Source organism: Scylla paramamosain, chromosome 20 (assembly GCF_035594125.1).
Source record: "Scylla paramamosain isolate STU-SP2022 chromosome 20, ASM3559412v1, whole genome shotgun sequence".
Taxonomy (NCBI): Eukaryota; Metazoa; Arthropoda; class Malacostraca; order Decapoda; family Portunidae; genus Scylla; species Scylla paramamosain.
The window spans coordinates 18,073,995-18,099,579 of NC_087170.1; the positions used below are offsets into that span (position 1 = coordinate 18,073,995).

The following is a 25,585-nucleotide window of genomic DNA, read 5'->3' on the forward strand; positions in this document are numbered from 1 at the left end:
CACCATTTGTGTCTCTTGTTATTGTTAGGCGTGCACGGAAGAATCGAAGAGACAGGTCATGTCAACAAGTCTTTTTAATACAACAACAACAGTATTTTTCTTTTCGATACAACAACAACAAACAAGTGAGGGAAAATGGGATGTAGGAAAGTGGGATGTTGATTATTTTTTTTTTTTTCATATTTGGGAAAAAATAATTTTTCCTGTGTTTAATTTTATAAGTAAACCACATTTGCTGCTGCTACTACTACTATTACTACTACTACTACTACTAATACTAATACTGCTACATGACTGACTGGCCTTCGCATAAAAAAAATAAATAATAATAATAATAATAATAATAATAATAATAATAATAAAACACACAAAACACCAACTTCAAACAACAAACCAGACCAGAGACAGTGACTAATGATAAAACACACTCAAAAAACATAAAAAAACTAGATAATCATACATGAAAACATTAAATTAATTCACACACACACACACACACACACACACACACACACACACACACACACACACACACACACATACACACACTAAAAGGGCGCCGGTTGATTCAACCCAACCAGGAACTCTTGAAGTCTCGAGTCAACACCAAACAGCGCCACGTCTCTCTACTTAACAAAGGAGCACTTAACACATAACACTGTCCCACATGTGCTTGTTTTGGGGGACAATTACACACGTACACACAATTAGAGGAGGGAGGGAAATAGGGGAAGAGAGAGAGGGAGAGGGGGTAGGTAGGGAGGGCATGAGAAGAGAGAAGGTTTTAGATAATGAAGATCTGTATGTTTGTTTGTTTTCTGTTTTTCGTCTTCTGTTTATCTTTTAGTTCCTGTTCTTCTTCACCTTCCCCTTCGTCTACTTTTCTGTGTATCCTTGTTTGTTTTCCGTTTTTCCTCTTCTGTTTGTCTTCTAGTTCCTATTCTCCGTTTTCGTTTTCTTTCTCCTTTTGTTCGTTTTCTGATTTTTCTTCTTTTATTTGTCCTCTAGCTCCTACTCTTCTTCTCTGCCGTCTTTCCCGTCTTCTCCGTCAACCAGGAAGCCTCGTGCTGGAAAATAAACAGTTAAATACATAAATAATGAATGAATTAGATTGATTTCGTCTTAGTTTTACTTTTTTTTTCTTTTTTTGAAGTGCGGGTCAAGTTACTGACTGGCTGGTTGGCGCCGTCTCTCTCTCTCTCTCTCTCTCTCTCTCTCTCTCTCTCTCTCTCTCTCTGTTCAAAATCCTTCAATACATGCTAAATAATGTGTCCTTCGTCTCCCCCTCCTCCTCCTCCTCCTCCCGGTGTGTAGGTGTCCTTGCACAAACACACACACACACACACACATATACACACACATACACGTTGTAAAGATGTTATCCCATTCCATGTATGTAGACAGACAGCAGTACACACACACACACACACACACACACACACTCAAGGTCATATGATTGATGGCAAAAAATGTACTTTATGACACTTTTTCCTTCCTTCCTTCCTTCCTTCCTTCTTCCCTTTACCTTTCCTTAATTTCCTTTCCTTTTTTTTCCCCTCCTGTTTGTCTTTTCGTTTTCTTTTTTTTTTTCTTTTTTTTTTCTCATCGTTTCTCCTTCCTCTCTTGTCCTTCCGCTGACCACGTTTTCTCCGCCTTTATTTTCCTTCTCTCTCTCTCTCTCTCTCTCTCTCTCTCTCTCTCTCTCTCTCTCTCTCTCTCTCTCTCTCTCTCTCTCTCTCTCTCTCTCTCTCCACATTGATTCCATCTTCTTCCCTTCTCTTCCTTTTTATTGCATTTGTATTATCTTCATTTTCCTTCTTTTACTCTCTCTTCTCTATCTCATCATCCCTTCCTATTGCTTCTTTTTGTTCGTTTTCCTTTCCTCTATCTTCTCTCTTTTCTTTTTATTACCCTGTACTATATGACCTCCTTTCCTTACCTTTTCTCTCCTCTCCATTCTTTTCGCTATCCTTCTTTTCCTTCCCACCTTCTTTCTCCTTCTAGTCCATACAACACGCTCTTAATCCCCTTTTTCCCTCCTCTTTTATTAATTTATTTTTCTATATTCTTTTCTTTTAAGTGTTTACTACTTCCTTCATCCTTCTTTCCTTCTTTCATTTATTTTTCTCCTTCAGTCTTATTTACCTTTCCTTCTCTTCCTAAGTCGTTGATCTTCATCCATCATTTCCTCAATTTCATTTCCTCATGCTTCCAGTCATTTATCTTCCCTAGTCTTGTCGCTTACCTTTCCCTTCTTCCTTTCTCTTCCTCCGTCCATCGTTTCCTCCTTCCTCTTCCTTTCATTCATTTCCCTTCCATTCCTTCCTAAATTCTTCCTCCTCTTCATCCTTCACTTCTTCCTCTACCATCCTTCCATCCACCTATTCACTCCCTTTCCTTGCTACACCATTCCTTCATCCCTATCCCTCTTCTTAATTCCCTCTTCAATCTTCCCATCATCCCCCTTGCTTTCCTTTCTCTCTCCATCACTTCCTCGTTCACCCTTCTTCCCTTCATTCCATCTAGTGAAAGGGACAAGCTGATAATGTGATGAATGACAAGCTTTTTATTTTCTGACTTAAGGGTTTTGGTCAACAGTGCGGTGTGACTGGCGGCGACGGAGAGCTGGCCAAACACACACACACACACACACACACGGAAAATGATTGCTTGTCCGTTCCCGAGACGCTTGAGTGAGTGCATGCAAGAGGATGAATATGATTTGTTGACTCGTCTGTGTGTGTGTGTGTGTGTGTGTGTGTGTGTGTGTGTGTGTGTGTGTGTGTGTGTGTGGTTTTTGCTTAATTTTCAGGGAGTGGTTAGGTTTGTGTGGTGGTGATTTTTGTGTTTCTTCTTCTTCTTCTTCTTCTTCTTCTTCTTCTTCTTCTTCTTCCTCATTTTTTTTGTTCTTTTTAATATTTTACTGTTGGTTTTTAAAAGACGTGTTGTTTTAGTTTGATTAATGTGTTAGGATTAGTTTACATTCATATTTGTTTGCTTTGCTCTTGTGTGTGTTTTTTTTTCTTGGTATTGTTGTGTGTGTGTATGAGTGTGTATCTGTACATTCACCTATCTGTATTTACCTGTTTTACTTAATCAGTCAACCTCGTAATATCTCGTCCCTTTAGTTTAGACCAAATTACCACGTTCTTCGCGGTTATGTATTCTCTGCCCATCGTGTGTGTGTATGTGTGTGTGTGTGTGTGTGTAAGGTTGGGTGCCGTGTTTGCCTTTGGTTGTCATGCCCCGCCAGCCAACCAGCCAGGCAGCCAGGCGTGAGGAGGCCCTGTATACTTGTATGGGTCATGCCCCCGCGGCAATGGAGGCTATATATATACAAGCCACCAGACCCTCGTGTTCCGATCCGCTGGGCTTCTCTTGGCATGAAAACTTAATGGTGTTAAGTAATGTTACCTTTTCACCGACTCTTCTTTTACCAATCTAATTCTTTCCTCTTCTTCTTTCTTGCTGTATAATCTTTTTCTTCCCTTTCCTCTTCTTCTAAGCTCGGTATTTTTTTCTCCTCCTCTTCTCTTCTTTCTTTCCATCTTCCTCTTCCAGCTCTCCACTTCTTTACATCTCTCGTCCCAGTGGCTCGAGTAATTTTCCCTCAGCACCAGCGCCGCCTGCTCTCCTTGCGCCTTGTCGGTGGTCATGGTTTGGCGTGTCTCTGGCAGTGTTAATGTGTTTGTCTCCTCGCGTCTTTTATCTCTCCTCCATCGTGTGTACTTTGCTTGTCTTCATAGCGGCTTGTGCGGGATTATTGACTTGTCCCTGTGTCGTCCCAGAATGCTGAAGTGAGAGTGTATGGATGATGTTGAGATTAGTGTCTGTATATAAGGGGGTCGTAAGGTTAGGTTAATTAGGTTTGGTTAGGTTTGGTCAGGTTTGGTTTGGATAGGTCAGGTTTGGTTAGGATAGGTTAGGTTTGGATAGGTTAGGTTAGGTGTCATTGAAAATTAAGGAAATAAGCATCATATTTTGCATAGAAATGGTGTCTAGAAATTATCGCGGAATTGGTTTCGTTAAGATTAATTCGGTTCTTTAATTTCACAGCTGATCTATTCGTTGTGTAGACCACGAGTTGAAAAAAACATCGTATTTTTCCCAAGAATAGTGTCTGGAAACTAGTACGCTCAAGGTTAAGTTTAGGTTAGGTTAGATCAGGTTTAAATTAATTCAGTTCATTAATGTCACTAGTCTCTTCACTGTACACCTCACCGTTTGGAAAAGCATCGTAAATCGTAACCCTCGAAGACTCAAGGTCACACCATAATCCCCGGCGACAGATGGCCCCGCGAAGCAGTGTGTAATGCCCGGCCTGCCTGCGTGACCTTGGCCTTGAGCACTTGTTATGACTCCCAGTGAAGGCAGCGCCCGTCGCCCGGCATGCCCTTGGGTGCCTCTGCTGCTCCCCCGCCACACTTTGCATTCTCAAAACTTGGAAGCGCGGGTTATCAAAAAACACGAAATTAATAAAGAAATTGTTTTTACTGTCCACACTCTCTACAGGAGCCTTGTGTGGTCTGGGTGACGATGTATGTCTGTGTGTTGTGCTTGGGCGCCGCCTTGACTGCCCCACATCGGCTGTCTGGGAGATGCTGCGCCTGTTTTGCCCCTGCCTTGTCCCCCGTCCCACCTTTGCCTTGTCACTGTCTTGTCCTTCCCTTCTCCCTGTCTCACCCTTTCCTTGCCCCTGTCTTGCCCTTGTTTTGACCCTGTCTTGCCCCTGCCTTGCCTCTACCCTGTCCCTGTCTCACCCCTGTCTTGCCCCTGCCTTGCCCTTTTCTTGCCCCTGCTTCGTCCTTGTTTTGCTCCTGTCTTAATCCTGTCTCGTCCCTTCTATTCATGCCCCACTATTTTCCATCCTGTATCCTCCTTCCAGCACTGCCATTCCTCTGACCCACCTCCCATGCCTACCCCTCGCCTCCCCACCCCAGGCAGCCTTCCTCCCGCCACCTGGCCCCCCACGTGTTTCTCCGCCCTGCAAACAACTGATGAGTACTTGTGTGCAAATAGCCATAGGGGGCCCTCAGTGGCAGGTGGTGGGGGCGGCTTTTATTACGCGTCCACCACACACACACACACACACACACACACACACACACACACACACACACACACACACCACGTAGTGTATTTGAGGGTTTGGTAGTGGGTGGGGGTGACAGTAGGCCGCCTGAGGGGTTTACTGGGGCATGTGTGTGTGTGTGTGTGTGTGTGTGTGTGTGTGTGTGACCCTGAGCACGTACGGGCATAGAGAGCATCCTGTTTCCATTCCCTCCTGAGTTTGGCAGGTAAAACCTTGCCATAAGTCTAGGGCCTTGGCGCCGGCCCGCCCCGCCCTGCCTGCCCCACTGCACCCCGCTGCTCCCGCCCTCACACCCCCGCCCCGCGTTTGTTTGGCCAGGCTCATGCAGGAAAAAACACACTAATGAGGGACAAGTAGGATTTTTTGGAGTTGTGAGAGCGAGTGACGCAAATGACCTCAAGGACGCTGCTGGAGGAGGCTGTGGAGCGGCAGGGTGGCGTGAAGAGAGGGGCGCCATGGCTAATACTCCACAGGCGCCACGCGGTCCGCCCTACACCACCACGGCCACCGCACGTGCTCCATGCCGCCTACCCATCTACGCCTCAGTGACACGTGTGCAGGCCTGGTGATCCTGGTGATTGGTGTGGTGGACTCCTCGTGGCCTGAGGAATGCTGGATTCGCTCTGTCTTTAGGCCCTGTACTCAGAAACGCTTCGCTCTCTCACCGTGACTATTTCCTAACGCCACGGAGATGGTTAGCCGGATTCTTAAGTGTTTTTCGTATTTGTAATGTAGAAATCTTGTTAGTCTCTCACTGGAAATGTAAAAACACCCTTAAAAATCCGTGCAACTTCATCTAAAGCCTGTTGATAGCAATGAAGGCACATGCAGAAGTGTTTTAGAATATACCGGTTCAAGTGGAGGTCGTGTTCTGTAACAGTAGATGTGCGACCTTCTTGTGGTGCGCTGCTCAGAGCTTTGTATTCTTAAACATTTTGGTGTCTCATCGTGATGGCGTTTGATAGTCTCTTACACAAGTTAGTGGGGGTTTTCAAAGGGGTTCTCGTGGTGTTGGTGTTAGTTCATTCTACATCATTCTGTTGAGTATCTTATTTAAGTTAGTGGGAGTTTTCAAAGGGAATCCTCGTGGTGTTGGTGTTAGTTCATCCTACATCATTCTGTCGAGTCTCTTATATAAATTAGTGGGAGTTTTTAAAGGGAATCCTCGTGGTGTTGGTGTTAGTTCATCCTGTATCGTTCTCCAATACAAGTTACTGAAGATTTCAAAGAGGGTTTTCATGATGTCGGTGTCAGTTTGTCTCTCTCACTGCTTATGTCGCTCTTGATACTTCACTTGAGTGTAGACAATAATTTACGAAGCCAAAATAAAACAGCAGACACAGCTTATTTGAACCTTATTGCTCACTATAATTTATACGTGTGCTGTTCATGGTGTCTTTTGAACTTGAAATAAACTTGCTACACAATATTTCATATAACTTGAGTATTACTTGTAGAGTTTTTAATAGCTTGTCAGTAAAAGATGCACTCAGAACGACCTGTCTATACTACTACTACTACTACTACTACTACTACTACACACAAAGGCAGCTGACTGATGTGTAATGAGGAAGTAAACTCATAAGGTATCCATTGAACACAAACAGTCAGTCTTAAAAAGGAAAGTGGAAAAATAATTGATGTGGAGAAAAAGTTTAAGAGAAAAAATGTGTGTGTGTGTGTGTGTGTGTGTGTGTGTGTGTGTGTGTGTGTGTGTGTGTGTGTGTGTGTGTGTGTGTGTTAGACAGTCACTAATTACGTCTTCCAAAACTCTCTCTCTCTCTCTCTCTCTCTCTCTCTCTCTCTCTCTCTCTCTCTCTCTCTCTCTCTCTCTCTCTCTCTCTCTCTCTCTCTCTCTCAAAAGCTTACTGTAGTTCAAAGTTGGAAATTTTGTGGTTTTAAGTAGATAGATTTATAACTTGTGTATGTTTGGTTTGGTAATTATTTGCTTGTCTGTCAGTTTGCCTGTCTCGCTAGTTGTCTGGCTCTCTGTCTGATTGGCTGTTTGCTTCTCTATCTCATTGCCTGGTTTCTGTATGTCTGTCTATCTGTATGTGTGATTACCTGCCTGTCTATACGCCTCCCTGTTTGACTTTCCTATCACACTCAGCCACGCACTGTCTAGCTGTCTCTCTGATTAACTGCCTGTCTGTTTTATCTATCTATTCATCTATCTATCTATAATTTGTCTTTCTTATGTTTATAAACACACACACACACACACACACACACACACACACACACACACACACACACACACACACACACACACACACACACACACACACACACACACACATCAAGCCTTAACTACCTTCCTATATACCCCCATCCTTCATCCTACGCACACCTACACAGTCCCTCCTCTCCATCTTACACAAGGGCGCGGGTGCAGGGCGTGCTTTCACCTTGAGTCCTATCAGAGGCGGCAGTTCGCTGTCACCCTGCATCACTGAAGGGTGTCACAGGGGCGGGACGGCTGCTGTGTGGACGGGAGTGTCCTGGGAAGCTGGGAAGGGAGTGAGGTGTCCGCCGCGTCCTAGAGGGTGAGGTCATGGAAGACTTGAATTGCATCACCGTCAGCAGCTTGGCTTACCGCATGCTATTTCAGGAGAGTGAGATACATCGAGGCACAACACATGTAACTTTGTTTGGGGACAGCGCTTGAGAGGCGAGGCTGAGGTGGTGAGGGTGTGTCGGGGCAAGAGAGGAGGACGATACTACAAATGGATCTACCCGCCCGGAGAAAGGAAAAAGACATGCTTGTTATAGATGTGACTGAGGTGGTGTGGGTGTGAGGGTGTGTCGACACGAGAGACGAGGAGTGTGTGGATAGGAGCATGCTGGAGAGAGAGATCTACCCACCAGGAGGAAGGAAGAAGATATGTTTGTAATAGGTGTGACTGAGGTGGTCTGGGAGAGGAGAATGGAAGAGTATGCATGGATTAGGATGCTGGAAGTGGATCTACCTGACAGGAGGAAGAGAGAAGAAGACCTGAGAGAAGGTTATGGATGCAGCGAAGGAAGACACGCTTGTAATGAGTGACTGAGGAAGGAGCGGAAGACCGAGCGGAATGTAAAGAGAAGGTTAATCCGCTGCGGCGCCCCCTGAGAGGAACAGCCCAGAAAAGAAGTTGCGTAGACGTGGGAAAAGATGGGTGGGTGTTGCATGGGAGAGGCCTTGGTACTTGATGCAGTCAGAGGCAAAACAAGGAGTAGGAAATTCAAGGTCAGTAGACAGTCATTAAGACACTTTATAAACTGTGTAAATTATATAGCTGTCTTGTCTCTTTTCTTCCTATGTCTTTTCTTTTCTTCTTTTCTTTAGCGTTTTTGTCAGCAAGGTTTTTTTTCATCCTTTTTACCCCTCGTCTATCTGTCTAACGCATAAAAAAAAAGAATATGAACGATAAAAGGTAATAATAATAATAATCCCCTTACAACTTCCCCAGCTAACTATTACATGCCTAGTACCTCACAATACCTGCAAGCCTTCACAGTTTACACTCTCTCCATAGAAGCAGTACGGCCCGTAATCAGAAACACTCAGCTCTCTCACCACGACTATTTTGAAATGCCACGTAGATGGTTATCCGGATTCGTAAGTATGTTTCGCCTGTGTATAGTGTGGAAATCTCGTCAGTCTGTCACTAGAATCGTAAAAGAGCATTAAAACTCATGTAACTTCAACTAAAGCCTTTTGAAAATAGTGGAGGCTCCGATTCCTACATGAAGCACTGAGACGCCTCTCGAACAACTGCACTGTCAATATCACATCGCGTTGTCCGACTATTTAAGGAACACTAGATAAAGCCTACAGAAAGTGGCGACTCAGGTAAATTGTATAATAGATAGAAGATATACACAAGATAATAAGTCACATGCATGTATATAAATAAATAAAGTCAAACACTGCAAACCTTTGTCAGAAATTGATGAGGTAAAAAAAAAAAAAAGGATGAAGAGCAAAATAGTGTTAGAAATCGATCAAAAGGGAAGGAAAGAACGGAAAAGAATGAAGAAAGAGAAAGTAAAGTGAATGAAAGCTTTTATTACGAAAAAAAAAAAAGAATCTGTGGCTTGATGAAAAATTAATAAAAGACCCCCTCCCAGAAAAATAAATAAAAAATGAAATAAAATAAAATAAAAGACAAATAATCCACAATCTCTACCACTGGTCATTCAGTCACAAAGTACTGAAGAAAAATGTAAGGAAATATTGAACTTGGTGTCAATGCTCAACAAAAACCGACAATTTAGTTACAATTACAGCAAAATAAGGTAATTAACTAATATGTGTATTGTCTCTGTCCACGCTGGTAAACTGTAACTAGGAAAACGAGGGAAAAAGTAATGAAAAAAAGTGTTGAAGAGGAAGTATAGAAGAGAAGTGTGTGTGTGTGTGTGTGTGTGTGTGTGCAGTGGTTCTTACCTTGCTCTTTAGGTGACTCATATGGACTGATTGTGACGCTGGCAGTAGAATTTCGCAGATGAGTGACTGAGGCCGACCACGAAGATTTCCGCGGTGATATCTGACCAGGATAAGTGGATTGGAAAAGATGAGTCGCCGTCCTTCAGTGTTACGTAAAGAGAGAGAGAGAGAGAGAGAGAGAGAGAGAGAGAGAGAGAGAGAGAGAGAGAGAGAGTCGTTTTCCTGTTATGGTAGAGATTAAATGTATAAGTCTATATTTCCTTATTTTATTAGATCTCTTTTTCCTCCGTCTCCTCCTCCTCCTCCTCCTCCTCCTCCTCCTCTTCTTCTTCTTCTTCTTCTTCTTCTTCTTCTTCTTCTTCTTCTTCTTCTTCTTTTATGAGGCTTTTTTTGTACAACAGGATTTTCCATCTTCGTGTGTGTGTGTGTGTGTGTGTGTGTGTGTGTGTGTGTGTGTATGTGTGTGTGTGCGTGCTCGCGCGTGCTTCATAATCATCTCATTCAACAAGTCTTCCTTTTCACTTTTCACCTTAAAGAAAGAAAATAAAAAAAAGAGACAATTTTTAAGCCATTTTCTTACCCAGGCTTGATAAATTCATCCAACACGTCACCAAGATAAAGAAATATAACACTGATTGCTGAATATTCCCCTCATCTTTCCCCGTCTTCCTTTATCACGAAGGGCACGAAGATTAAGCGGGATTATTTATATAGATTACTCATTTGATTTGTCATACTTATTTCCTCCTTCTCCTCTTCCTCCTGGCTCGTTAACGTAGCAGCAAATGCCGTGGTCTTTCCCTTATTACTGTGTGTTTACGAGGTGTTAAAATCTGTGGTAATCTTTAATAGAGGTTTATAATGAGGGTACAAGTGTTTCATAGGCGCCACACACACACACACACACACACACACACACACACGAAAAGTTGGACATTTAGCATAAAGAGATAGAAAAACAAGGGATTCAGACAGACAGACAGAGAGAGATAAATATACAGAGAAAAAGACAGACAAACGGGTAAACAGAAGTAAAGACATGGATAAATACACAAACACACACATACATACATACATACATACATACATACAAACATACAAATACACACGCCTACAAACAGGAAAGAAAAAGAAACAGACAGACAGGTAGATCAAATAAAGGTGGACCAATAAAAAAAAAGAAAAGAAAAACCTTGAACGAATAAAGTGCTACAAGGGAGAAAAAGAGGAGAAGGAGGAAGAGGAGGAGGAGAAGAGTGATGGAGATAAAACGAGTGGAGGAGACTGGAGGGAGTGAGTGAGAGGTGAAGGGAGTGGGGGGAGGGAAGGGAGAAGTAAATGCGTAGCTAGACCCAGAGAGACAGAGAGAGAGAGAGAGTGTGTGACTTCCCTCTCTCCCTTCTCTCTCACATCACTCTCTCCCTCCCTCGTCGCCTTGACCTTTCTCACTTCCTAAACCAACTAGATAATGATAATAATAATAATAATGATGATAATAATAATAATAATAATAATAATAATAATAATAATAATAATAATAATAATAATAATATACACCTTTTGATGACGCAAACTCCTATCTGTTACCTGTCTGTTAATGAGATTTTAATTTGATTACCTGGTGATTATGAATAAGAGGCGATATGTGTGTGGCCGTGATTGATAAGGTGTGTGTGTGTGTGTGTGTGTGTGTGTGTTATCAGCATCTTTTCAGTATGGCCTTGTGTCTGGATCTGTTCAAATCTTCCATATTAGGTATTGATTGATTAAAGGGCTGAACGGAAAAATTTTAGTGAATATCTTAATATTAGTTTGTCTTACTATTATTTGTTATATTTTTAGTGTTATTGTGTGTGTGTGTGTGTGTGTGTGTGTGTGTGTGTGTGTGTGTGTGTTGCGAGGACTTTCGAGAAAAATTACCTTCATTAGCGGAGATCATGGTAAGAGATGCATAGATTTGGTCATCTGTGTAAATATTCTCTCTCTCTCTCTCTCTCTCTCTCTCTCTCTCTCTCTCTCTCTCTCTCTCTCTCTCTCTCTCTCTCTATCCAACACAGTAGTCTACCCTAAAAAAAATCACAGGAAACTACGGAATAATGTAATTGTTTACTTTCTGTCCCTTTGCGATCCGTTTTCTTCGTCTAAGAACTTAAGAACGCAAGAAATCAAGGGAAACTGGAAGAATTCATCAGACCTACACGTGGTAGTCCTTGTATAAGACATACCTACCTTTCCAACTCCACATTGTAGTTTAGCAGTTGGGAGGAACGTTGAAATGTAAATAGAAAAACATTCATCTTATATTTGGCACGTTTTTCCTTATTTCCTTAATCATACACGCTTCTAATCCTTCAGCTGCTTCTTGATACTGTCCTGACTAGAAACTGAAAAATATATCCTTGAAATCCACCGTTTTTTTTATTTTTTTTTTATTTGGGGGATGCTTATAAAGATTTCTGCCCATTTCCTTTAGTGCTGTGAATTGTTGCATATCGCAGCGAAGAGGCTGAGTGAAGTAAAGAAAGAGGAGTGACAGGAATACAAAAGTTTATTTACATATGCACAGTTTTCACTCATCTTTGCCACCTCACACTTCTCCCAGGTACTATATTGCATGAATGGTTTGTATACGTAGCCGCATTACCTATTGTTTTACTTATTGTTTTAGTTTGTGCTCTTTACACCTCTCCACTGGTCTGCTTCGTTCCATAGAAAACGTGTTCTTGATAGAAATTTAAAAGATAAACTCGTACAAAACACCACACGGTAAGGGACGATAGACAACAATTCTCTCTCTCTCTCTCTCTCTCTCTCTCTCTCTCTCTCTCTCTCTCTCTCTCTCTCTCTCTCTCTCTCTCTCTCTCTCTCTCTCTCTCTCTCTCTCTCTCTCTCTCGTACTGCCTGGGGATGTCTCCTTAACTTATTCCTTTCTAGATATATATATATATATATATATATATATATATATATATATATATATATATATATATATATATATATATATATATATATATATATATATATATATATATATATATATATATTTTTTTTTTTTTTTTTTACCTTAAACACTTGTTATCTTCAGTTTTGCGCGCACACACACACACACACACACACACACACACACACACACACACACACACACTAGTAGTTCTCCCCAAGCTAGAAAACCACCATAGATGCTGAAAAGATTTGCGTAACTTTGCTGTTGATTATTATCTTTCCCAACACCACCACCACCACCAATTACACGTGATCAGCCTTACCAGTTGCTGGAGAAATATTTTCCTTCCTTTCCTCAACAGTCTAGTACTCCCGAAGGTCGTGGTGTCAGTGACAACTTGATATTCGTGGTAGAGACAAACAAGACGAAACATATTTTCTTTATTTGTCTTCGCCAGGATTTAACGAGTAGCCAGAGTCCAAAGTCATCATCACCACCACTTCTACACCTCGTGGAAATAGAATAGAATTAGGAAAATCATGAAAATTGAAAATACTGGTAGACTTTAGGCAAAAAGTGCGTTATTACAAGTTATATAACGTGCATGTCAAGAAGCAGATGGATCAAATCGTGACAGATGTTAACCCTTTGACTGCCACTTGGTACACCTTTCCCTAATTACCAATCACTCTGAAACATCTTGACTTGTTCTACAGCCACATCCATTCTTTAAACCGGGTAGAATTCCAAAATCTATTCTTTTCACCCATAACTTTCTTGTAGATGCTTGTAAAGATTTCATACACTGCATATGGCGGTGATAATTCTTTCGTATCAAAATGAAAGGGTTAAACATCACATAAAAGAATGATTATGTTTGCCTTAGGTCAGGCAGGTCAGCACTTCCTGATCTCCATATAAACAAGTTCAAAAATTCCTTCATTCCTAAGAACATCACATCTTTTAACCACTTAGTATCTCAACAAAGCAGGCTTGTGATTAAGTAAAGTACAGTTGTGTATGCATACATTTATTATGAATATTAAAGTGTATATATGTATGAAGAGTATCTTGTATACAGTATATAAATAGAGTACGTATTTTATATTTTACCTTACGGTTGAGCTCCATGCCAGAACAATTACCTATTGAATCATGTATCCAATCTGACAATAAAGGCTGTTGTATTTTATCTGTTTTTAGTAGTAGTAGTAGTAGTAGTAGTAGTAGTAAGTTTATTAACCACAGAAACACAAATTAAACAAAATTTCCATTGAAAGCATAAAATGACCAGAGGTAATACAAGCTTACACTGCACCCACACCCCACACCCACACAACACCTACACCACACCTATACCACACTCATACCCACACCCACAGCCACAGCCACACCCATATCCACACATACCCCACCCCAACACACACACACACACACACACACACACACACACACACACACACACACACACACACACACACACACACACACACACACACACACACTTATGCCCTGTCTGGCCACACACAGGAACGCATCATTATCTTCAGGAAACAAATTTAACAAGATGACATCCTCTCATATATATACATATATATTTTTTTCCGAAGGAGTTTCTCGCCTTGTTAAACCTGCAGCAAAACACGAAAGTATAACATCCTCTTTGGAATAAAACAACCTCGTGTCTCTCACCGTCTCCCCTCACGTTGTTGCTGTCACGCCAGGTGACTCGAATCAAAATTGTTTATCTTAGCGACTGTGAAGGATTCGTCAATTATTTCTGTGCAGAGATACCTTTCCCACTGCCCCTCCCATTCCTCTGCCCGCTATATAAGGACTGTACAGCAGGCACCCGCACCACACACTCTGCTGTGACCTGCTCCCTGTATAGCATGGCACATTTCAGACTGGGTGAGTGGCGGCTCTTTGTATGTGTGTGTGTGTGTGTGTGTGTGTGTGTGTGTGTGTGTGTGTGTGTGTTCTGTTTCCCTCGGTCCAAGTGAAGACTGTCAAACCCAACACACGCTCACGCTGAGATTTGTGTCCATCTGAAATTATTACATTTTATTTTCTGTATTTCCACTGATTTTCCAGGTTATGAGTTCTCCTTCAGTGGGACAGTGGTGGCTGGCCGCAACACTGGTCTCTCAACCCTTTTGCCGCTAGTCAATCTTTCCCATATTCGTCAACAACTTTTAAGATTTTTTTTTTTTCTACTGCTCTCTTAAAGACGCACACCTGCTCCTTAGCCAAGATGAAATTAACTTTTTTTTTCTTTATGCCCATCCAAACAATTTATTACATCGTGGCAAAGATTAGATTAACCTCATATTTCTATTTTCTTCATGTCCATCCAAACAATTTATTACAGTGATCTCAAGGTTAACAACAGACGACCTTAACAGTAAGTGGGTTAAAAGTCATTGTCCCTCACATTGCTACACCCAGTGGAGCCGCCAGATGGCAGTACGGGCGGTGGATCGGAGCTGTAGTTCAGGGTTCCTTGACTTCCTTGGCTGCAGCTAATGCCCGTATTCACAGATGCTTTGTTCTCTCACTACGACTACTTTCAAAGGACACAGAGATTATAGGCCGAGTTCTCTAAATGTTTCGCCTGTCCATAATGTTTAAATATTGTTAATCTGTCACCAGAACCGTAAACACATTTAAAAACCCATATTACTTCAGCTACAGAGCCTTTTGAAAGTAGCTTAGGTGCGCCGAGAAGTGTTTCAGAATACTAGTCCGAAACTGAGGCGTGGGTGGCAAGGCAAACCAAGAGAGAGAGTGGGAATTTATAGCGTCACCGTGTTGCAGGAGCGGCTGTATGGCTGTGCGTGGTGGCCGTGGTGCCCTTCGCGACTACCAGCTTCACTCACACCACCGGTATCGTGCCTGCCATTCCCCAGAGCCAGGAGCAGTCCCCTCTGATTGAACTATGGCGGACGGCACTCAAGTACCAAGAGACCAAGATAGGTGTGTGTGTGTGTGTGTGTGTGTGTGTGTGTGTGTGCCTGCATTTGACACGCTTCGACGGGACCTTGCAAGCGGCTCCTCATTTCAGGTCCCAAGACGTTCCTGGCGCCGCGCCCTAGCGTCTTTAAGAACTGGGTACCGCCAGAACTTTTCCAGCACAGGAACGCGCACATCCTGAGAGAGGTGCTGATGGACTACATGGTGGAGGAGAGAGTGAGCGCCAATGACAAGAGAATGAGAGAACCTAATGGCCTCAGAGTGATCAACCTCAACGGCAAGCCTCTCGTCTTCAGACGCAACGGTGCAAGTAAGCCAGGCCACGTAGGGTTTCCAGTAAACAGTAGAGACAGAGATGTACACAGGTAATCTTCGTAGCACTTCGCTCCTCCTCCTCCTCCTCCTCCTCCTCTTCCTCTTCCTCCTCTTCGTTGACCACAGCCTCCACCCCCCTCAGCCATCACCGTGAATGGAGTACAAGTGGTCTCTGCCATCAGTAACAAGGACCACACGGTGTCGTACTACCTGCAGGGGGACCTTTTCGGCCACCGCGGCTTGATGTCTCAACTCCGCCACCAGAGGTCCGATCTTACCTTCTGTGAGTGTGTGTGTGTGTGTGTGAGTGTGTTTGTGGCAGGTCTAAAACTGCCGGGAGAAGTGTCTTGAAACCTCTCACTTGAAAGCGTTTAAGTCACAGGCAGGGAGAAATACTGAAGCAGGCAGGGAGATCCAGAGTTTACCAGTGAAAGGGATGAAAGACTTAGAATACTGATTGACTCTTGCATTAGGAAGTTGGACATAATAAGAGTGAGAAGAGATACCTGTGGACTCATTGGTAAGTTCTTGGAAGGTACTATGAGACCTGTGCAATATACTTTCTGTGTCCTAGTCAAAAATTACTAACGCATTTTTCCCTGTAATAGTAATCGAAGGGCATGTCTTCTGCAGAATGGCTTCAACCAGTACCAAGAGAGTGAAGTAGATGCGTGTGGCTCAGTACAGCAGGCTTGAGTCTCTGGCAGCCCAAAGTGGTAGCAAGAAACAGACAATCTGGCGTCACGCTCCCACAGACACTTGACAATAAAGCAGCAGAACTCTAAATATGCATGTAACTTACCATACGTGGTCACTCTGTTCATCTCGCAGACAAAGCCACTACCTTCAATTTGCGCTGTTGATCTCGTATAGGTGGACCCTCTATGTACATCTACTCGTAGAATTACCTTCATAATTTGCTCTCAGGCCCTTGAATTCCGTGCTCTTATCATTTCAGTCTCAGCCGCATTTCCCACTGTCAGTACCAAATCATCTCTGCGCAACACCTTCTGCGGGAGCCTGACAAAGAGGAAGGAAACACGAGAGAGACAATTACTGGGTCCTTTTTCTTATATTTCCCTTGTGTCGTTCTTATCGAGACTAAAACATCGAGAGCATAATTTTTGTAATGCTTTATTCTCGTCAAGCAAAGGCAATACTGATTAATAAAGGCCAAAGAATACTGTGCGTGGTGGTGAGGCAAAGAGGAACGTGCTATGCGTCCTCTCAGTGAACAGATACTCACTCAACACAAGCAACACGAGCACTGTCTTAGGTCCGTACCCAGAAACGCTTTACTCTCTTACCACAACTATTTTCTAACGCCACAGAGATGATAAGCCAGGTTCTCAAGAGTCTTTCTCCTGTTACTAATGTAGAAATCTTGTTATTCTGCCATTAGAACCGTAAAAACACCCTTCAGAACCCTTAGGTAAGTTGTGGAGGTGCGGAGCAGAAATGTTTCAGAATATGGGCCTTAATGCAAGAGGGCCACAACAGATAGCGAGAAGGAAAGTAAAGGCAACGATGTTCCTGTGTGTGTTTCCTGTCGGTCTGCCTACCTCCACCTTTCAACCCTTGGCCCTCACTAGAATGGTTCAGGAGGAGGAGGAGGAGGTGCGTCTGAAAGGAAAAGTTGTTGATTACACGAAAGGTACACCGGAATATTTAGCAAGACTAGTTACACGTGGGAAGTTTCAATTACACCCAATATAAGGGCCCCTACACTCTGTCACTCATTGCATCCCATACTTCATCTATCTGGTCACTCACACGAAAGCAAGATACTGTGCCTCGTCTCACTTTACACAAGGTAGTTATTTGAAGATTCATCCCCTTGCCTTGGAGAATAACATATCACACACACACACACACACACACACACACACACACACACACACATTAGTAAGAGTATTTATTTCAATATCAGTATTGAATCACCAGTGTCTGTCTTTTTCGTATATTTTCATTTTTCGTATCACCTATAACGAATAAACCGACAATTATTATTATCATCATCATCATCATCACGACCACCTCACACTCACTCATGGGGTGTCCGCCGCCGAAGGGCCCGAATCTCGCAGACGGCTTGGGCATCTTCTCCCACGCATCCCTCACCCTCTCGCGGTGGCCGAAGAGACTCTCCTGCAGCGTGAACGAGACTGTGCCGTCCTCGTTGATCTTTGAGTCAGTCACCGGGATTCCCTCCACCTGGACACCTGTGTATCAGTGGCGGCAATAACTGGTAAACTCTGGAGCTCCTTGTCTCTATACCTGTGTGTGTGTGTGTGTGTGTGTGTGTGTGTTCCCTCCCACCTGTGATTTAGTGCTGTCAAGACGGAGGCTTCAAGATGATTCGTGTAATGCTGGTTTTGTTTTTAAATTGCATTCTGTAGGGACTTGTCTTCAGTGGATCTCTCTCTCTCTCTCTCTCTCTCTCTCTCTCTCTCTCTCTCTCTCTCTCTCTCTCTCTCTCTCTCTCTCTCTCTCTCTCTCTCTCTCTCTCTCTCTCACATTTATTTTTACACACACCTCTCTTAAATAAAATAAAACAAAAGAGTAAAATAATTACAATGGATTTCTTATGTCTGCGGATGTCTGCGGTGATGGTGATGGTAATCTGGGTAGTAGTAGTAGTAGTAGTAGTAGTAGTAATAGTAGTAATAGTAGTAATAGTAGTAGTAGTAGTAGTAGTAGTGGTAGTAGTTATAGAAAAAGTAGTGGTAGTAGTAATAATAGTAATGTTTTTTTTTTTTTTTTTTTTTTTTTTTTTTTTTTTTTTTTGCTATTATAAGACAAGCTTCCTGTGATATATGCAGTTAAAGGAAATGACAAAAGTTGTTACTGTTGTTGATGATGGTGATATGAACACTGTTATTATTCCTGCTCCTATGTTTGTTGTTGATGCACGAGGCAAGCGTCCTGGGAGGCGGTGTGTCCATGGTTCAGGAAGTGACGTAAGCCTTCAACACCACAACATCCTTATCGCCGGTGTTCTTTGCTTCATAACTCCCGGATCTCTTTTCATCTATCACCCAGTCTTCTGCGCCTTCCTCACTCACACCCATTACAAGCATGTCTTCCTTCACTGCACCACAAATCTTTTAGGTCTCTCCCATCTTGCCTGATAGATACATTCCCAGCATCCTCCTCCCCACGCACTCCTCTCTTGACACACCCAGACCACCTGAGTCCCGCCTCTCTAGCTTTGTCCCCCAAACTGACATGCATTACGCCTCTGATATATTCATCCCTAACTTTCCCCAGCCTTGTCACTCCTAGAGAAAATCATGACTAAATTTGCCGTCTCAGATGTATATATTTCTTTTCCTATTGAGGTCACCGGGTAGTATCTGTACAGGTGCGCGGTGTAGCTTACCTGAGGCATCCCTGGTGAAAGTGAGAGTTTTCCCGTTAAGGTTAGTCACTTGCAGACCTTTAGGCTCACTCATCCTGGGGTCGTCAGGCTTCACTTCGACCTGTACCATGTTATCGAACAGAATCTCCCGCAGAAAGTTGGCATTCTCGGGGACGTAGAGGGGGTGGGCGGAGTCTTGCGGCACCCAATTCATCACCTCTCCGTGAGGCGGCGTTAGGTAGGTCTTCGGGGCTGAAACAGGATAGAATATGTACCATTCAGTATAATTTCAAACAGGCCACGTAGGTTTTTGAAGTTGAAATAGGAGAGAATCTGAACAGTTCTGTCTAACTTTACACACACACACACACACACATACACACACACACACACACACACACACACACACACACACACACACACACACACACACACACACACACACACTCACCCGGGTCATCACTCCTCAGGGCCTCGCCATTGGAATCTCTTTGGTTCCTAAGACCGTGTCGCCAGAGGTTAGCCAGGGAGGAGTCGTCCTGACTGGCGGGAAGGGCAGGCAGGAGGTTTCTCTGACTCATGGCTGCGGTCATGAGTACTGCCAGGATCACCACACAACGCCACACAGCCACGCCTGCAACACAACGCGGCTATCAGTTCCCACCCCACTGAAGGCTACTGATAAGACTTGATATAGATACGCTGTACTGCCAAACACCACCTGTTGGGTCCCAGACTTATTCCCTCTCATCACACACATTACATTGAAATCAAGACACTAAACTCATAAAACAGCATAAAATAGCAGGGCGACTCCGCATCTCCCTACCTGTTTCAGTGAGTCCTTGATCGACCCAGACTTAAAAAAAAAAAAAAACGGTACAACAAACACATGGTGGTAGCAGTACCGTATTTCAGGCTGACATACGGGTCAGGTGAAAGGGTGCATCTATAACATTTTATGTACCTAAGGACACTACCAGTGTTGTTCTAAGTACCTACTATATGTGCTGGAAGTTTTGCCTAAAGGTATGGAAGTAGCGAGGGTAATGAATCGAGGCTCTGTTCGCACTCACCTGGGTTGGGATGCGTCATCGTGCACGTCTCAGAAATGAGTGTGCGTGTGTCTGCTCACATGTGTGTCAGTGATTAATATATCACTCGCTAAGAGGCGGGAGAGTCTTGCCGGAATGGCCATACACAGACTATCGCGGCCTCTGCTTGGTTGTCTGCTTCCCAGTCTCACATGTATTGTAAGCAGAGGGCAGACGGAGGACAGCCGAGACGCAGGACCTGTCTAGCAACTACAAAACAGGGAATTCGCAGTTCCTCAGGGTAAATAAAATTGTGGGTGTGAATACCTGGTGCGATATCAGTGGTGGGGAGGCCAGAGAGACACCTTACCCACATTCTATACCTTAATGGTGCCTGCACACCTGTGGCGCCGTCCTCACCCCACTTCCACACCTGTGCCGGAAATGTTAAAAACGAATATAAGGGCAATCAAGACATTAAGAGTCACTGGCAGAGTTATGAAATACGACTTTTATGGAAACAGTTGGGAAGACCATTAGAGCATTCGTCATTACATAAGTCACGCAGCGGAATAAATCTTACAAAGGCCCGTATTGCTTGATATGTCTGGCTTTATTTCTGGACTACAGGAATGCAGGAATGTTCACGCAGGAACGGCATTACATTTAGTATACAATATTCGAGGTTCATTCCAACACTACTCCCTCTGTAGCTTCCCGAAATCATGTAACTACTGAATATAAGAAGATACAGAAACTGCAAACCATCAAGCATATTACTACCTGCCATCCTATTAAGAAGTAAACATTAAATTTAAAAAGGAGTGAAAAATCTTATTAAGGTTAATACGTAATAATGCGACTGCAAGATTAATGACGTAATGACAGGGGCAGAGTATCTCTTCACTTCACCTAGTCGTCTGCAATCTCAAGGAAACTTCCCTTCCCTTCCCTTCCTCCCCCGCCCCTCACCCTGCCCTTCACTCTGCAGGTGTGTTCACGACGTCACACACACACACACACACACACACACACACTTTTGCCAGTACGCGTATTACTATCAGGTGTGTGTGTGTGTGTGTGTGTGTGTGTGTATTTTTACATTTTTTTTTTTCACTTTTCTACAATATTTTATTTTGGCATGAATATCTTTTATACTGTCTTCTGTATACTGTCAGTGATGTCTTTCAAAATCTTTCACCACACTTACATCTGTTACACTAAACTTAAGAAGAAAACCATACCACTCAAAAAGATTTAACATTTTACTTAAAAGTACTTAATGTGAGGAAAACACTCACTGATGAAGAACTAAAGCTGTTATCGTGACACAGTTATCTTCCTTAAGACCATGTGACGTGAAGACTGGCGTAATGGGGAAATACTCATGTCAGCACCAATGTAATAGTCTGCACTAAGACCGCAGCGCTGGGATACAGGATGTTGCAACCCTCTCACCTCCCTCGTCACTCTCCCCTCTTGGTTTGTTTACATCCTGGCAGCGACAGCACAGTTGCCAGTTCGGCGCAGTTTTGCTATCTAAGAGTGAAACCTTTTCCCCTCTCTCAGTTCAATTTCACTGCCAACACCTAAGTCGCCTCCTGTATTGAGATGTTAATTGTTGTATATATTTGTAACCTCTAATCAACCGTCTAATCAGTCATTTAATTTGTACTGCATCCTCTAATCTTTTTTTTTTTTTTTTCGTGTATGGGTGTAATTAACCGGGACTGCCACATGTAGGCTGATGGCTGATGTTCTTATGTTGTCAGTGTTTGTGTTGAAAATGACATAATGAAGTACTTGAAGCACTTCTCTCCAATACTACAAGGTCTTCGTGGTCCCAAAGGGCACGCCGAGCTATGAAGTGTGTGGATTCAGCTAATACTGAAACACCAAGAATAATTTATAATGATTTACTCTTATGAGGCAAAAGTAACACTGATGACTGAAGGCCGAGGAACACTGTGTTCGTGCTGTGTTGCTGTGGTGAGGCGAAGGCGACCCCTCTGTGTGTTGCCCTCAGTGGACGGCTGCTCGGCTCACCAAACAGTTCTGGAGCACTGTGCAAGTGGAGCGCTGAATATGAGGAAGGCACCACTGAAGGCGGGGAGGGTGAGGGACTGCCTGCCTCCACCTTTTAATTCGGCCAGCACTTCTATGGTGAGGCTGGAGGAGATGCGGCAGCAGTTTCCGACTTTTCTGGAGGAGGGGCGCGTGGACCTGAAGAACAGCTTATCTGAGTTCCATATATATATATATATATATATATATATATATATATATATATATATATATATATATATATATATATATATATATATATATATATATATATATATATATATATATATATATATATATATATATATATATATATTGTTTCCGCGCGTATTACTTTATCTTAACTGTTTTCTTTCCAGCATGTATTGCTGTATCTCACAAGCAACGTTGATTCATAAGCACACACACACACACACACACACACACACACACACACACACACACACACACACACACACACTTCTCACCTGCTATTAGTGTGCCGAATGGGTCATACACAGGAACCGTTTCTATGTACTTCTGCCAGACCTCGTGCACTGTCTCGCGGTGGCCGAAGAGACTCTTATCCAGGATGTAGGAGAACGTGCCGTCCTTGTGGGCCGTGCTCTTAACAACCTTCTTCCCGTTCACTGTTATGTCTGCAGGTGGTGGTGGAGAAGGAAGATTAAAAGAGTTCACGCTGTTTCGTTCTTATTTTCTTCTCCTTGCGTCTGTCTTTCAGGCGTGCCTAGTTCAGAAAGTGACCTCATCATTGCACATAAGGTATACAGGGAGTAACACGAGTTTCTGTCGCCAGGCCACACCACGGCTAAACAACGCCTTACAATGCATATGTCCATTGAACATTTTCGACTTAGATTAACTTGTACTTTCACCTCTGGCATTATCCGCAGAAACTCGTGTTATACCCTGTATACAATAACCACTAGTTTGACCCACTTATGTAAAGAAACTGTGAACTTACAACCTGTGTGTGCATGGATAGTTTTCCTGTAGCGGCCCCGTTCAAAGCAAACCCCGGTAGTGTGTAATTTCTATCAGCAACACAAGTGGCGATGCCATTGTGATGAAAGAAGCGCCACAGCTCTGCCGTCCGCCGCCAGTGTACAGAGGCTGCGGCGTAACTCACCTCCCGAGACGACCCGCTTGAAGGTGATGGTCCTGCCGTTGCGGTTGATCACCTGCAGGCCGTTGGGTTGACTCATCCTGGGGTCGTCGGGCTTCACCACCACCTGAACCATGTAGTCCAGAAGGATCTCCCGCAAAAGGTTGATGTACTGGGGGGCGTAGAGTGGGTGGGCGGAGTCTTGCGGCACCCAGTTGATCACCACTCCATAATCTGGCGCTATGAAGGTCTTTGGTCCTGAAAGAGAAAGAGACCTGCACGCTTCTGTTTAGCGGGACACACACACACACACACACACACACACACACACACACAAATGCTCACCCTGGTCGTCTCTCTCGGTGGGTGTGGCGGCACCCTGCTCCTTGAGGGCGTGCTTCCACAGATTGGCGAGGGGCGATTCCTCCTGGCTGGCGGGGATCTGAGGGACGAACTCACTCGTGGCGGTGGTGAGTGGCGCTGCAACCACGACACACAGCAACACAGCCAAGCCTGCAAATTAAAAATGCTAGATTCTCCTGGAGGGATGGTTCCGCTTGGGATCAGATACATTAATCACAAGGTTTCCTGCAGGATGGGAAGGAGCTTGATAAATCTGTGTAGCATCATTATTAGGTATGTTGACGTTATAAGTGTGAGCATGCTATAAGATTTTGAGCTGAAGCGTTGAGGCACTGTCGCTATACACTTTCATCATCCTCCACCTCATCTCCAAACACACGATGCAGAAGGAACTGTGCAAGCTCTGCGGCTGTCGTAACTCATCACTTCTCCTATTCTTTCCAGTCCTCACCGCAGCGCCTCCCTCAGCCTGGAAAGCTACTTGTGTGAGGCTGCCGGGATGGAATAGTGAAGGGAAGCAGAACAAAACTTGAGAACATACCAGAAAGGAACGTTCTAAGCCCGTGGAAGGAGGCGGGGGGGCACATTCCAGACTCATGCACTCACCTGGATTAAGTTGCGCCATCATCTCGCCTCGGCGGAGTGTGTCAGGCCGCCCGCTGCCCAGCCTTTATATAGGAAGGGGCAGGAGGCGGGACCTGTGCACCAGCCACAAAACAGGACCCTCACTGTTGCCACGGAAGACTGGTTTTACCTGCGGTACCGTATTGCTACTCACGGTGCAGGGCTGGAATCAACATACACTACAGTTGGTCTTCCTTCGTTCTTTTCGTCACACTTTGGAACCTAGGCCCGTATTCTTGACCATATTAGCCTCTCATATAAGGACTGTTTTCAAAGGACACAGAGATGATTCCTTGGGTTCTCACGGTGTTTTCTTGCAGTGATGACGCAGAATGTTTGTCAAATGGTACTGCGTCAGATACACAAAGCCGTACTTCAGTATTTGAGGAGGAAACGAAACATTAAGCTGTCTTGTACTATAACTTGTACTAAAACTTATACTTAAAATCTGAAAAAAAAGGAATAATGCTGCGTATGATCGTGTTCCTCTACATTTTTTTTTTATTTTATCTTTTTCTCCTCCTCCTCCTCCTCCTCCTCTACTGCTAAAAAGTGCCGGGCAAACCTGTCCCATCTCTCCTGCATACCCATAATCTCTCTCTCTCTCTCTCTCTCTCTCTCTCTCTCTCTCTCTCTCTCTCTCTCTCTCTCTCTCTCTCTCTCGTTTGTACATTGTGTTTGTAATAGCTTTATTGTCCTTCTTCTTCTTCTTCTTCTTCTTCTTCGCAAAGCATGCTGCCGGAAGGATGAAAAAAAAAAAAAGACGGAAAAAAATACGGCCCTGTGAGGCAACACACACGAATAGAAAAAAAAGAAAAAAGAAATAAGTATTTCCCCGAAACTAAGATTTTTTTTTTTTCCGGGATTGTAGCCAGCCTGCAAAACAAGTGTGGTGGTGGTGGTGGTAATAGTGATGGTCTCTCTCTCTCTCTCTCTCTCTCTCTCTCTCTCTCTCTCTCTCTCTCTCTCTCTCTCTCTCTACAACACAATATACATACACCAAACTTCTACCTCTGCCTGCTAAAACAAAGGTAAGCTACTTGCGTCTCACTACCTGTTCATATATACATACACTATACTGCCTTGAAGGTCACTGACAATGGAGGCGAGAGCGCAAGTTTCTGAACAGCTTCGGTCACCTTGCCTCTAAAAAAAAAAAAAAAAAAAAAGGAAAATAAATTATCAGCAAATATTTTGTAATACGCGAGAGACCATAATACAACATTCGTAGTAAGAGAGAGAGAGAGAGAGAGAGAGAGAGAGAGAGAGAGAGAGAGA

General features: G+C 43.6%; 3 protein-coding genes and 1 long non-coding RNA gene across 5 annotated transcripts; 2 read left to right on the forward strand and 2 right to left on the reverse strand.

Moving 5' to 3' along the window:
- Positions 1-14,237: 14,237 nt before the first annotated feature.
- On the forward strand, positions 14,238-16,542 carry LOC135110533 (uncharacterized). The gene is made up of 5 exons (XM_064022944.1): positions 14,238-14,379; positions 15,286-15,444; positions 15,533-15,751; positions 15,899-16,039; positions 16,390-16,542. Coding segments are annotated over exons 1-5 (540 nt in total). The 5' UTR covers positions 14,238-14,360; the 3' UTR covers positions 16,392-16,542.
- Positions 16,543-16,874: 332 nt separating this feature from the next.
- LOC135110532 (uncharacterized) lies at positions 16,875-21,843 on the reverse strand. 2 transcript variants are annotated; one of them, XM_064022942.1, is made up of 6 exons: positions 21,453-21,659; positions 20,194-20,584; positions 19,569-19,751; positions 19,139-19,369; positions 17,805-17,978; positions 16,875-17,379 (listed from the first exon to the last, which is right to left on the reverse strand). In XM_064022942.1, exons 2-6 carry the CDS (start codon positions 20,210-20,212, stop codon positions 17,345-17,347), a joined length of 642 nt encoding a protein of 213 aa, XP_063879012.1. In that variant the 5' UTR covers positions 20,213-20,584; positions 21,453-21,659; the 3' UTR covers positions 16,875-17,344. The 2 variants fall into 2 exon arrangements, with proteins under 2 accessions (XP_063879012.1, XP_063879013.1); XM_064022943.1 differs by lacking the exon at positions 20,194-20,584 and having other exon boundaries at positions 21,453-21,843.
- Positions 21,844-22,052: 209 nt separating this feature from the next.
- On the reverse strand, positions 22,053-24,446 carry LOC135110531 (uncharacterized). Its single transcript, XM_064022941.1, has 5 exons — positions 24,290-24,446; positions 23,666-23,833; positions 23,345-23,578; positions 22,683-22,853; positions 22,053-22,374 (listed from the first exon to the last, which is right to left on the reverse strand). Exons 1-5 carry the CDS (start codon positions 24,309-24,311, stop codon positions 22,310-22,312), a joined length of 660 nt encoding a protein of 219 aa, XP_063879011.1. The 5' UTR covers positions 24,312-24,446; the 3' UTR covers positions 22,053-22,309.
- Positions 23,823-24,530, forward strand: LOC135110535 (uncharacterized). The gene is made up of 2 exons (XR_010273305.1): positions 23,823-23,956; positions 24,128-24,530. It is a non-coding gene; the product is annotated as an uncharacterized LOC135110535 (long non-coding RNA).
- Positions 24,531-25,585: the final 1,055 nt, after the last annotated feature.